The sequence below is a fragment of the Pieris napi genome, chromosome 4 (genome assembly GCF_905475465.1).
Source record: "Pieris napi chromosome 4, ilPieNapi1.2, whole genome shotgun sequence".
Lineage (NCBI taxonomy): Eukaryota > Metazoa > Arthropoda > Insecta > Lepidoptera > Pieridae > Pieris > Pieris napi.
The window spans coordinates 332,227-344,865 of NC_062237.1; the positions used below are offsets into that span (position 1 = coordinate 332,227).

The 12,639-nt window shown below is 37.8% G+C and overlaps 2 protein-coding genes across 5 annotated transcripts; both read left to right on the forward strand.

Annotated features, from left to right (window-relative positions):
- The first annotated feature begins 132 nt into the window (after nt 1-132).
- On the forward strand, nt 133-8,312 carry LOC125048863 (longitudinals lacking protein). 4 transcript variants are annotated; one of them, XM_047647807.1, is made up of 6 exons: nt 133-289; nt 798-1,011; nt 1,373-1,636; nt 2,494-2,719; nt 3,844-3,915; nt 6,710-8,312. In XM_047647807.1, exons 2-6 carry the CDS (start codon nt 838-840, stop codon nt 7,360-7,362), a joined length of 1,389 nt encoding a protein of 462 aa, XP_047503763.1. In that variant the 5' UTR covers nt 133-289; nt 798-837; the 3' UTR covers nt 7,363-8,312. The 4 variants fall into 4 exon arrangements, with proteins under 4 accessions (XP_047503763.1, XP_047503765.1, XP_047503766.1 ...); XM_047647809.1 differs by lacking the exon at nt 6,710-8,312 and adding an exon at nt 5,880-6,483 and having other exon boundaries at nt 135-289; XM_047647810.1 differs by lacking the exon at nt 6,710-8,312 and adding an exon at nt 5,088-5,798 and having other exon boundaries at nt 135-289.
- LOC125048872 (longitudinals lacking protein, isoforms A/B/D/L-like) lies at nt 8,164-9,260 on the forward strand. The gene is made up of 2 exons (XM_047647825.1): nt 8,164-8,176; nt 8,899-9,260. Exons 1-2 carry the CDS (start codon nt 8,164-8,166, stop codon nt 9,258-9,260), a joined length of 375 nt encoding a protein of 124 aa, XP_047503781.1.
- Nucleotides 9,261-12,639: the final 3,379 nt, after the last annotated feature.

A 12,639-nucleotide genomic window follows, 5' to 3' on the forward strand; every position in this document is an offset into this window, starting at 1 on the left:
TCATATTTTACATACATTTAATAAAGCATAAAAAAAATTAACCTGGCAATATTCTGCTGAGCTTATTTTGGGTCAATCTGTTGTTCGTTTCCAACTTGTGTAATTTAAAGAGGTGCCTTTCGCTTCGCTAAACTTGCAACATAGCGTAGTTTAGTATTTTCATTTCATCAAGAAAGCTGGCGGGTGTGCAAAGCAATGTGTTAATTATAAAAACTATTGTGTTTTATTAATTTTTCAGAACAAATATTTGTGTTAATAAGTTGTTAGAATAGCTAATGAAATAGATAAGGTGAGTAATTGTTTTAATAACATATGCAAGTAAGAACCTACCTTGAAGAATTTGATAAGTGCTTACTTTATCGCTACGACTTTTCTGAAAATTTCCACTGTGGCTATGAACTTTTCGAAAGTTTATCAAAAGTTTTGTAGTCTTCAAACTTAATGTCACATTTATGAACAACAAACTTTGTTCAAAACTTTGAATTAGTTCTATGAAAGGAAAAGTTAGCTCCGAAAATAGTGAAACTTAGAATTTTCGTCGCCATTTTATTTTTTGTCGCGCTGGAAAAGCGGCCATTTTCTTTGTGCCGCGTCGCTTACGTCTACTTTACATGGCCTATGAAGTTTAATTTAGTTAAGTTCAGCCGTGATCTCATTTTGAAGATTGATTGGTTTGAAATAGTATTACTTATTAAGAACGGTACGCATTGAAACTTCCGCATGAATTAGTTTTTGTGTTGGCCTAATTATTGCGTTGTGTTAGTGGAGAGTGTTAATTTTGTTGTTTTGTAACATAGGAGGGTGGGCGCGACGAATAGCTAAAGGGAACATCGAACAATGGACGACGATCAACAGTTCTGTTTGCGATGGAACAATCACCAATCTACGTTGGTGTCAGTTTTCGACACTCTACTCGAGAAGGGAATTCACGTTGACTGTACTCTGGCTGCCGAAGGACAAACTCTAAAGGCGCATAAAGTTGTTTTGTCCGCCTGCAGTCCCTATTTTGAGGTGGGTATCATATTAACAAACTAACTAGGTCAATTGATTCATGTATAAGTTAGTGCAAGCTAGCACAGTTTTGCTCTAATAAACATTCCAGTCGCTTCTAGCTTTCGTACATTACAAGCAATTAGATTATATTAATGCATAGATGAGTTGGCAACTGAAAGTTGTTCTTACAACTTTTCCAAATACTCGTTTTAGAATCATTAATGCTGTTCCTTTTACTATTAGTTAATCTTAATGATATATAAATTAATTAAACCATTAGAATGACCTTAACAACATTCCATTTAAAAATTGCATTCCTATCTTCAATAATAACACATATAAACAAATGTCTTATTTATAAACTATACAATTGTTGCAGAATGTATTGTCACAGCAATTCGACAAGCATCCAATAATTATCTTAAAAGATGTGAAGTATGCTGAATTAAGAGCTATGATGGACTATATGTACCGAGGAGAAGTGAATATATCCCAAGATCAGTTAGCTGCTTTACTGAAAGCAGCAGAATCTCTTCAGATCAAGGGTCTATCTGATAACAAGCCCTCAAGGCCTCCGTCGCGCCCTACCCACGTTACACTCCCCCCTGCACACCCGCCCAGAGCGCCATCACCCCCACCACAGGTAAATATAATATTTGCTTAGATATTTTTGCATTTATATTAGTTATCACAATGAGACAATCATAAAATTTAATAACCTTAATTTAACACAACTTTATAAAATATCTTTATCTTTTTAATAAGTTAAACAAACAATTACATAAACCTAACTTATAATTATTGAAGAATTGTAAAACTTTCATCAATATATGCATCATACTTATCCTTTCACTATCCTTTTTAAAGTTTAAAATAATTTATGGATATAATATAATGTATGGATTACATTTTTTTACTTGAGCATATTCTTATAAATACATTATGTTAAACTAACTTAATAATAGGCTTTATAAAGTTTTAACATGGAATTTTATTACATACATTGTGTATTACATTAATTAAAACTGAAAAAAAAGGTAGAACAATAACACACTTTGAACCACTATAAGACATATGTTTGTATGTCATTTCTCTCTTGGTATATACAATCCCTTAAATGATTACTAAATATTATAATTGCTAATTTGCTTATCAATTTTTTTTAAATGAGAACCTACATTGCATAATTTTAAAGAAGGTTGTAATATGCCCACCTGTGAATATTTAAGATTATTTATTTTGATAATTTATTTGATAATTTGCACAAACAGATATTTACTCTTTACCTAATCAATAAATACATAATATTTGTGAAAAAGAATAAAATTTATTTATTTATTCAAAATCATACTTACGTACGTAATATCTTGTCAGCCTTTGCGACATAATTTTTTGTTGTAGTACATATCAATAATCCTAGAACAGAAACATTAATATATCTGGTTTCACTAAACAAATATTTAAAAAAACCTAGATTTTAAATATTATCTTGACCACCAGGTTCGTGATGGCAGCATCGACAGCCGCGAAGGTTCAATGAGCCCGACCAGGCGCCGCAAGAAAGTTAGACGTCTCTCCAACGAACATGTGACTCCCGTTGCCCCACCGGTCCCTGAACATGAAGAAATACCGTGCAAAGAAGAAGTCTCCAGGGATGGAGTGGAGGACTTGACACTCGATGAGGATGCTGGAGATCCGCCTGCTCAACATAACGACGTCGTACGGAGTGAGTCTTTTATTTTAATACAACTCCTAGAAAAATCTTCTAAATTAAAATTTGTTATATTCAAGCGTCGCGAATTAAGTATTGGCAGTGAGCACATGTCTTAGCAGATTTTAATATTTTGGTACATTACAGATTTTATAGTGCATTTTTTTGTAAAAGGATTTGGGAAATGTTAACGTAAACAAATAATGAACAGAAATATTAAATCATCTTTTATCAACGAAGCTTTCTTAATTTGAAGTTATAGTTAGGTATAATCTTAATGCATGTAGGTATTTTAATAACGGATAATTATATTGCAAATGTGCTTGTGAAAGGAATGGTTTATTATAACCTGTTTCTGCAATATTGGTTTTCTTACATATTAGGAAGATTTTTACATCCTGATAATATTCAAATCCACAAGTGATTGATTTCTGATGGAAATTCTACACTAGCTTGGTTTCTACAGGGTCTAAGTATTAGTTTGTTGAGTACACGCTACATTCTTTTATGATTTATTATGTATTTTTAATATTTTATCAGAACAAATAAAAGAACTTAGTTTTATAATTTCAACTTAATTGTAACCAAATTATATTAATTTGACATATTTTCAAATCTGTTTAGTATATTTAACATTCTAACAAATATAACATCTCATTTATAATTTTAAATTAACTACCACTTTTCAAAGGTGCAAATATAGAATATTTCAGGAACACAACTTGTTTGTTTTTTTACTCTTAAAACACAAGAAAAAGTGAACATATGTTTATTTTTTCTATTAACATACAATTTAAACTTCTTAACATGTGTTATTTCGCTGAAATTGAATACTTTCTTATATATTTGTATATAATTTTGAGAGCATATCAATGAACTTAACTTTTTGATTGTTGATATTTTCAAAAGGAAATTTTACAATTTGAATTTTATATATATGCTGTGCTGTCGAGTAAATACAATGTTAATGATTATTATTATTAATTAGCTGCACCGCAACTAGAATAGTAGTGATGTAGCCTTTATCTTTTCCAAGGTCATAAGTCTAAGGCTGCTCAACGACTCGCTCGAATGCCTAGACCTAATAGGACTTAGATAATTCGAATAGGGATGATGTTAACAGAAATGTGCTTTTTCAGATTTTCAATGGCACATGGAACGATCTCAAGATGAAATAATGAATTCAAATGACAGTGTTCGAGACTCGCAAGGTAAGATCTTTATTATTTGTGAGTGGCGACACTCGCTCGCAATACTGAACAAGTTGCATTGCCCTTTTCCACACAATGCAATTTGTTGTGGGGTTCAAGTTATCTATTGGAACAATCAACTTGTTTAAACTATGATTTTAGTGGAAAAGTTGCTTGATCCAAAAAAGAAGGAACGGATGAAATGCGCAATGTCTTCCCATAATTTGAAACTAGACAAACAGTTATCGCTTAAAATGTATTTATTATCTATATCAATATTATCACACCGGAGTCGAGAGTGCTAGTGTTTTCACATGTGAAACTACAAACGATACCTAATCATTATCTAATTTTATGAAATACTAATCCTATACCCGATATCTATGTATCAATTATTTTCCGACGAGTTTCAGGTTTAAGGTATTCGGTAAAGGTTTTTTTCTTTTTGTAGCCTTTGAGGCGAGGTATTTTAAGTGAGCCGAGAGGTAAGTATACCTTTTGATATTATTAATTGGCTTATGTTTGTATGTGGGACCTTTCATTGCATGTACCATTGAATGTAACGGTAACCTTAAGTGCTAACTGATTAATTACTTAACCGTTTGGAGCGGGATGGTTGCGGTAAGTGAGACGTTTACGTACGGTAGTATATTATTGATTATATTATGTAGATTGTGTGCACATTGCACTTTCGCTAAATGAATACGAATTAAAAATTTTCCGCTAAGTCCGGGTTTACTCGCCAGTGCTATTCACGAGGACAAGCTTCACCAAATGAAAAAGAAAAGGTAATTATTCTGAAAATGACCTAGTTTTTGTTATGTATGTTGCTTATTTATTTATTTTTATTATTTTTTATTTGCATTCACATGTGATTTCACTGCAGTTTACTTTTTTATCAGTTCATGTTTTACGTTCAAATTCCATGCATGTTCACTAGGCCGGCTCCGAGTAAGCATGACGTTTCAATTTCCTAGTGGATGCGCATTTCATTTTCCTACATTACTCTTAATTCTTTGACAATTGTAAGCTGTGTAATTAGGACGTGTGCACACGGAAGCGGGGCTAGACTATACCCTCACGACCTCATTACATAGCGCGACCGCAAGCCGCCCTCTGTACTTTTACCTTGTGCTTAACCACTCGTTGTGCTTTAAACCCTGCTTTATCATTGCTTTTATTTACCCTTGCAGAGCCGTTAAGTAGCCTCCTGACATTCGCTAAAACCCCATTTCCATTAACACGTGGCTTGCTAAAACGATGGGAGGTTATCGATACGGTCCCTGTGCCATTCCCATCGGGGGAAAGACAAAGCCGTGCTTCCAAAGTTGTTAAAAAAGACAAGTATAAAGTGAAGAAAAAAAGGGGTAGAAAGCCGAAGGTGAAGGTAGAATGCGAAGATTCGACGGAAAGACGTCACGTTTGTTCGATTTGCAAGAAAAAGCGCTATAAATATAGAAGAAATAAATTGAGGCACGAAAAGTATGAATGCTTGCAAGGAAAGCATTTCGGTTGTAAACTTTGTGGAAAGAAGTATTCTCAGAAAAAGACCCTGCTTAGCCACATTTCTGTAAAGCATACGTTTTGAGCTTTTTTCGCTTTATTTACATACTCATATTTTCTATTTTACTTAAGTTTTTTTTTTTCATTTTACCCAGTTTTGTAAAACATGAATTGTTTGAAGAGTTACAAACTCTAACTTTTTTTTGATAAGGTTTTGATCTCTTATTAAGTGCCATTTGTTTCGTAGGTTAATCATGTAAAGAATCATTCCGACCCTGACTCTACACGTCGTCGGAATGATTTTAAATATTCGTTATATTTAGTTGGTTTTCATAAGTTTATATTGCGTTGTCGACTTTTACAAGTTTCTTTTTAAATATATATCGTTTGTTTAGTTGAAATTTGGGTTTTCTTTGAGCTTAATTTATTTCCCGCCCGCACCGACCTAGTCGTGTTATTATTCTGCAATCTTTCTATTTCAGGAGACAAAACGCCGGCGCGCGGTATTATGACTCGTAGTAAAAAAGTGTGCGAGGAGGCGACGGCGACCACTCTGGCCATCCTCAAGAACGTGACTAAGATACCGGAGATGACGCCTCCCGAAGAGAGCAAGGAGAACAAGAAGCAAGCGCAGCCCAAGGAGAGGGCGGGCGAGAGGGAGGAGGCCCGCTGCCACATCCTGCCCCGCGGCTCGGCGCAGCTGCCGTGCGCGCAGTACAAGACGGAGAAGGGCTACAAGTGCCCGAACTGCCAGCGATGCTACAACGCGCGCAAGAACCTCGTGCGTCACGTGACGCTCGAGTGCGGCCGCGAGCCCCAGTACAAGTGCCCCTACTGCACCTATAGCAAGCATCGCCGCAACGAGCTCAAGAAGCACGTCGAGAAGAAGCACCCCGACTGCATGCAGCTGGCGGCCAGCCCCAGCCCCGTGTCCGTCAAGTGACGCGTCGCTCGCGCGCCCGAGCGCTCCAGTGCCTTAACGATCTTCCTTTTACTTATACGGTATTAATTATATAGTTAAGTCTCATGTATTGATGTCCTATTGATATTGGAATATTTTTTGACCTATTAAACGATTTTACTCGACCTCGGCCTCTCATTTCGCCCCGCCCCGACTTATGGGAAGATACTCTGACGAATTTTGTATTGTGCATGTTTGCATGGATTAGAAGCTTCGCCTTATAATTTCTAACAGAGATTTTTTTTATTATAACGCATTTCTTTGGTTCCTTAATTAGCCTTCGGTAGTATTAACACGGACGTAGTCGCGCTCGATTCATTATTTGCATTACGATCAATTGTCGCATTTCAGAGCTTCACAAGGATAGCCATCTGCCGTCGGCTCTATTGTCCCTGCTGTCGGTGCAGCACCGGCAGCGCTCGCTGGCCGCGGCCCTCGTGCCGCCCTGCATCCAGGTCGGCGACATCATGAAGCCGACGCGCGAGGACCTCCTCTACCCCGCCGCGATGGCCAAGCTGCCCGTGGACTCGTTGAGCGCGATCCCGGAGAACATAAAGGCGCACCTGTTGCAACAGGCCTTCATGCAGAACAACAATACGGTCGGCCAGAGCGCGGAGTACAAGAGAGACGAAGACTCGGACGCCGAGCTGGACGACACGGACGACATCGTGTTGCCCGACGACGCAGACGGGTCGTTCGGGTCGGGGGGCGGGGGGGAGTCGAGCGAGACGCGCGAGCGCAAGCGCGACGGCAACAGCTCGGACGACGCGTCGCGCCAGTTCGAGTGCCGGCACTGCGGCAAGCGCTACCGCTGGAAGTCGACGCTGCGCCGGCACGAGAACGTGGAGTGCGGCGGCAAGGCGCCGGCGCACCAGTGCCCGTACTGCTCGTACCGCGCCAAGCAGCGGGGTAACCTCGGCGTGCACATCCGCAAGCACCACAACACCGAGTGGTACCTCTACGCCAGCAACAAGGTGCGCCGCAACAAGAAGACCAGCATCTAGACCAAAGTCCACCCTTTACCAAAACGATTACGCGATAGTTGTAGCTTTATTTTGTTCGTCGATGACTTTTACGCGCCGAAGGCAGTCGCGTGCACATTCCCCGACGGCGTTAGATATATTTTGTTGTTTTCGTTTTAGAGTCTATTTTATTGTATTGTTTCTTAGTTAAGACTGACCCGAGTGTTGTTGCGGCGGCGCGTGCCAAATGTTTACGACCGCAGTCTCCCAAATGTATTTACCAAATTGTTGAAATCTTTATTAGTACCTAGTTTAGCGGCAATACTAACTCGAATTTTATAGTTATAGTATCCTAACATTCCTCCGAGGGATAATTCCATAGTTCACTTAGTGCAATGATATTGTTAGGTGTAGTCGCCCGCCGGCGGCGGAGGGCGTCGGCGTGCGTTATCGGGGACCGTACTCGTCTTCCCGAATTGAATAATCCAAAGGTGTTAAAGTATATTATTACGTTATATTATGAAATAAATTATTTAGCGATAGGTTAAACGGCGCCGAGGCGTCGGGTAAAGAGCTCACGAAGTGCCTACGATGTTACCTTTAGTTAAATATTTGTTCGGTTTTCGGTGAACTGGGATCGATCGATGTGTTCAAAAACGTTTTATAAAATTATTGATATTCATTGATATTTAATTCGCAATAACTTTTTATATATCGTTTAAAGTATACTGTTGTTGTTGTTTAAATAGGATTACAAAGCTATTTGACCAAAGTCAGTATTAGTTTAAAGGTGTGGAGTGATGAATGTTGTTTAACCGTTACGTTTTAACGTTCCACCATATCATGATTGTTGAACGTGAGTTAATATTATTTTAAGTTCACTTTGTTTTTTAATATTATTCGAGACTTAGTTTAATCATTTAGTGTGATTTTATATGAATATATTGGGGTTTATTTGGTAGAGAAGTTTAATAAAATGTAACTTTAGATTATTTTTTTTGTCTTTTTTTGCATCCTTTTATGTTGTTTTTTTTTGCTTGTAGCGTCGGCGGTAAGTGCAACGTTTTCGTTATATAATTGCAATTTGGCGCATGTTGCACGAGAGGCTCGCTTCGTTCACTTTGGTTTTCTTTTCTTTGTTTTGTTCATACTAATCTAATGACTACTTTCAGGTAGACAAGAAAGCCCGCGGGTCGGGAGACTACATTCATTTAACACGTTTACCTAAAAAAAAACCGGTGACTAAAACCTATCGGTCAATTATTCGCCTTTCGTTTAACTCTCGTTCGATGAGTGGAAATTAATCGAACGAACGATCAAATTCTTCTCTCATTCGAGTTCATTTTAAATAAACGTTTTGTTTTCTTTTTTGTTCTTTTTTTTTTACTTTTTCCTCTCGCAACGCTTTCATCACAGCACTCGGTGGACACTCACAGTAGATATGTATGTGTATGTACTTATATGTATCGTATTGTATGTATATAACACGTATATCGTGCTTGTATCTGTTAACCTCACGGGAATGTCGAATGTGTGTGCGCGTGCGCTTGAGATGTCTATAAGAGTCGGGGGTTTCAGGTGGCGTCGCGACGGAGGAGTCGTACCCGCGCCTCGGGGGCTTGTCGTGGGAGCATTGGTCGGCGCGCCTGGCTCTACCGCTCGTGGCCGGCATGAGCGTGGGCGCTCGGTCCTTGCCCGCGTCGCCCGGCGAGTCCAGCTTCACATGCCCCGACTGCGGACGCGTCTACAAGCTCAAATCGTCGCTGCGGAACCACCAGAAGTGGGAGTGCGGAAAGGAGCCGCAGTTCCAGTGCCCCTATTGCGTGTACCGGGCCAAGCAAAAGATGCATATAGCCCGCCACATGGAGAGGATGCATCGCGAAGTGACGATTAAACCGGAACAGTACATAAAGCAGGATAACGTCGACGCCTGCACTTAAATCCAGACAATACTCTCTATACTCATTATGTTAATATCGAACGCCAGATTTCCCGATTTTGCCCGATTGTGATAAATGTGATGTAGTTCCTTTTGTGATAGTGGCAATCGGTCACGTTAGATTTAATCTCTTGCAGCTGACTGTGCATGCGCCACTTGAATCTTTTTCGCAGTCGACTTGAGTCAAGTTCTAGTTCCAAAATAGGATCGTCGCAATTATACATTTAATAAGATGTTTGTCCGCTCACTTCCAAGTCCATGCACAGTCTGCCCGAAGACGTTACCGCAGGTGGTCGCGCGATCGATACCATGAATTTATTTTGATACGAATTTTATTAGTATTTGCATCGATCGGAGTCGTAACCGTATCGGCAACTCGTGCATTTATCCAGTTTAAAGGAAACTGATTTCATATAACGTATACAAGCACTTATTGTGTAAACGATCATTCCTATTCGAATGTTGCGTAGCTTTGTTAGGTCGAGAGAAATACTTTACATGTTGTTACCATTTCAGTTACTGCAACTAAACTTTTAGCGTTGCGTCGATACCTTGGTCGAAACGTCGACGAGTTTTGACTAGTGAATGTTTATGATTAATTTTAATTATTAGAAACTATTGATGCTATTTTCGCTTTTAAGCAGTTTAGGTCTTTGCCATAATGCGTTCCATTATTTTTGTAATACTCATAAGTTTAAATATTTTGATTCGATTATTTTAGATCTCTTTACACGTATTGCATTTATTTTATACTACGCGGTTAAGTCGTATTAATTGTAAGTTCCTGCAGACGAATGTTAATTTGTTGTTATTGGGGCCAATCGTAATTGTTAGTGTAAGGATTGACCGAAACGAGTGCCTTATTGTTGAATCGAGAGTGTATCTGTGTCTATGAACCGAGCACAAAAATGATTTTTCGGATGTTGAAATCTTCCACGTAGTGTATAAGTATTTTATATTTACCATTTAGCGTTTATAAGTAATGTGGCGTATATATTAGTAAAGTTATTCTGTTGGCTTTGCAAAAACGCGAATCGATGGAATAACCGTACCGATATGGAGCCGCGTAGGAACCGTTCGCAGTTACCATCGTACAATCAATGTGTAGAGCTCACTAAGTACAACAGTCATTTACAGATACATAAGTGCCTTCTAAAATTAGTCATTAGGATTTAAAATGTGTTTTAAGTGAACAAGTATATACTCCCAACTCAGATGTGCGCCTCGGTTGTGATGTTCCAATCGTGGGATAGAATGACGAGAAAGAGTACAAGATAGCTGTGATAGGGCGAGGCTCAGGGCGCGAGTGCGAATGACGACGTGCGACCCAAGTGATTTCAGAACTGACCTAGTTTCACAATGCTTAGAGTATTTACTATATCTGACAATAAGACAGTGATTAATTGCATTTGATTGTATTTTTATAACCTTTTTGTATTTTAAATAAAGTTGCTATTCTTTATAAAATCTAGTTTTAATTGGATTTGTGTTAAATTTAAGATGAGTATGTATTGAATTTTTTTTTATACCTGCATAACAATTCTCGATATCTAACCCCGCATGTTCACTTCTCTTGTACCTAATTGAAATGTATTTAAGGTGGACGCCGGTGCATGTAGTCCATTTTAAATTCTGCTCGACTATTGGTTGATAGGTTGCATGATGAAAACACGACAGAGGTAATAGTTGTAGATAATATCGTAGCCGAATAAGGAGCAAATTAATGGGAGACATGGTGCATTATCTTATGCTTATGGTAGCACATCCCGGTGCGGTGGCTTGGCTTCACTGGCGGTAGCTTCATATTATTTGCACGTATTTATTTTTGTTTGCGTTTTAATTTCAGTTGCGCACTTGTACACACCTTATATATTGGGTTATGGTACTGCAAGTTTGAGCGGCGGTAAAGCTGGGTGGACGCTATATGAGTGCGTCGATTGTGGGAACAAATACAAGCACAAAGGATCGCTACAACGGCATATTAAATACGAGTGTAGGAAGCAGCCCAGTTTCAAATGTCCGTATTGCGTGTACCGCGCCTACCAGAAACACAATCTACTGCTGCACGAGCGGCACCTGCACAAAGATTTACCAGAGAAGGTGGACTTTGTCTCTGAATGACCTTGGGTGAAAACATGTCAGTAACCTTTGAAAATATTAACTAACGACTCGACCATGGATCGCAACACTAACAACTTTAAAAACTGAAAGTTACCGGAAGCTGGAATGTACAATGTCCTCTTATGTTTGCACTACAGCTAATTTTCGCTTTTTATTGTTTTATGAATATTGATTTTAAATTTACTTATTATCGAATATCTTTTACAGCTTCACGATCGCCGGATCACCCGTGCAACTTACTTAACTTTCAAGAAAGAATTCTTAGAAGCAGAAGAATCAGGTTACCAGCAACAAGTTACCATTAGTGTGTTATAACTAACTGCAATAGTTTTAATAGCCGATTAAGTAGAGACAAAATTCAGTTAAAATAAACGGTCATATGGTGAAGGCCTTGGTGCTCAAGAATCACACAACCATACCAAAATATGTCTTGCCATGCCATTTTTATGGTCAGTTTGGTTTTCAGTAATGGTATTTTTATAGACTAGGTATACCGTATAGTAGAAATGGTAGTCGACTTCAGCGGCAGCTTTACAGCATAATATACATCTTTGATGACCAAATATTTAGTCAGTTGAATCCAAATACTAATCTTTTTATTAATTTATATCCTAAGACTATTGTTTAAGACATGTTTTTTTTTTCGATAATTTTATACGTATTTAGTATTATGCATAGATTGTTAAATTCTTGTTGTTAATGTTTATTTAATGTGTGTTCCTTGTTACCAAAGAAATTTATAAATTAACTTTGACACATTGTTGAATAACTCGTATTATAAGGCCAGTATTCCTAATAATGTGTACCTTTATAAAGTATTTTTGCATTTGTTACTGTTAATAATAATTAAGTTACCATCGAAGTTCAAAAATCATAATAACCAAAGAGTTCAGTCGATTCTAGAATATATTTACTCTGTGCCTTACTACATTAAGAAACTAAGTAAATTGTTATTAAACTATATAGAGATAATGTTGTTGCGCATTAGCCTTTATTATAATGCATTTTTAAAATCTCTTGCTGTCAATATGATCCAAATTAAAATTTATTCTTGTTGTTCTCTGCGATCTTACTAATACTTGTTATGTTATGCCAGCCAAAAGACGCAAGCGTGTTTGCTTAATGTTAATGAAAAAACCCTATTGGTGGTGGCAGTAAAAAGAATTACTTTATATTAATAAGAATTAGTAAAATATTATTTTGTATCGTACGAATGACGTAAGAATTAAAGCGAAGTTAATGTAACACATTCACTTTCG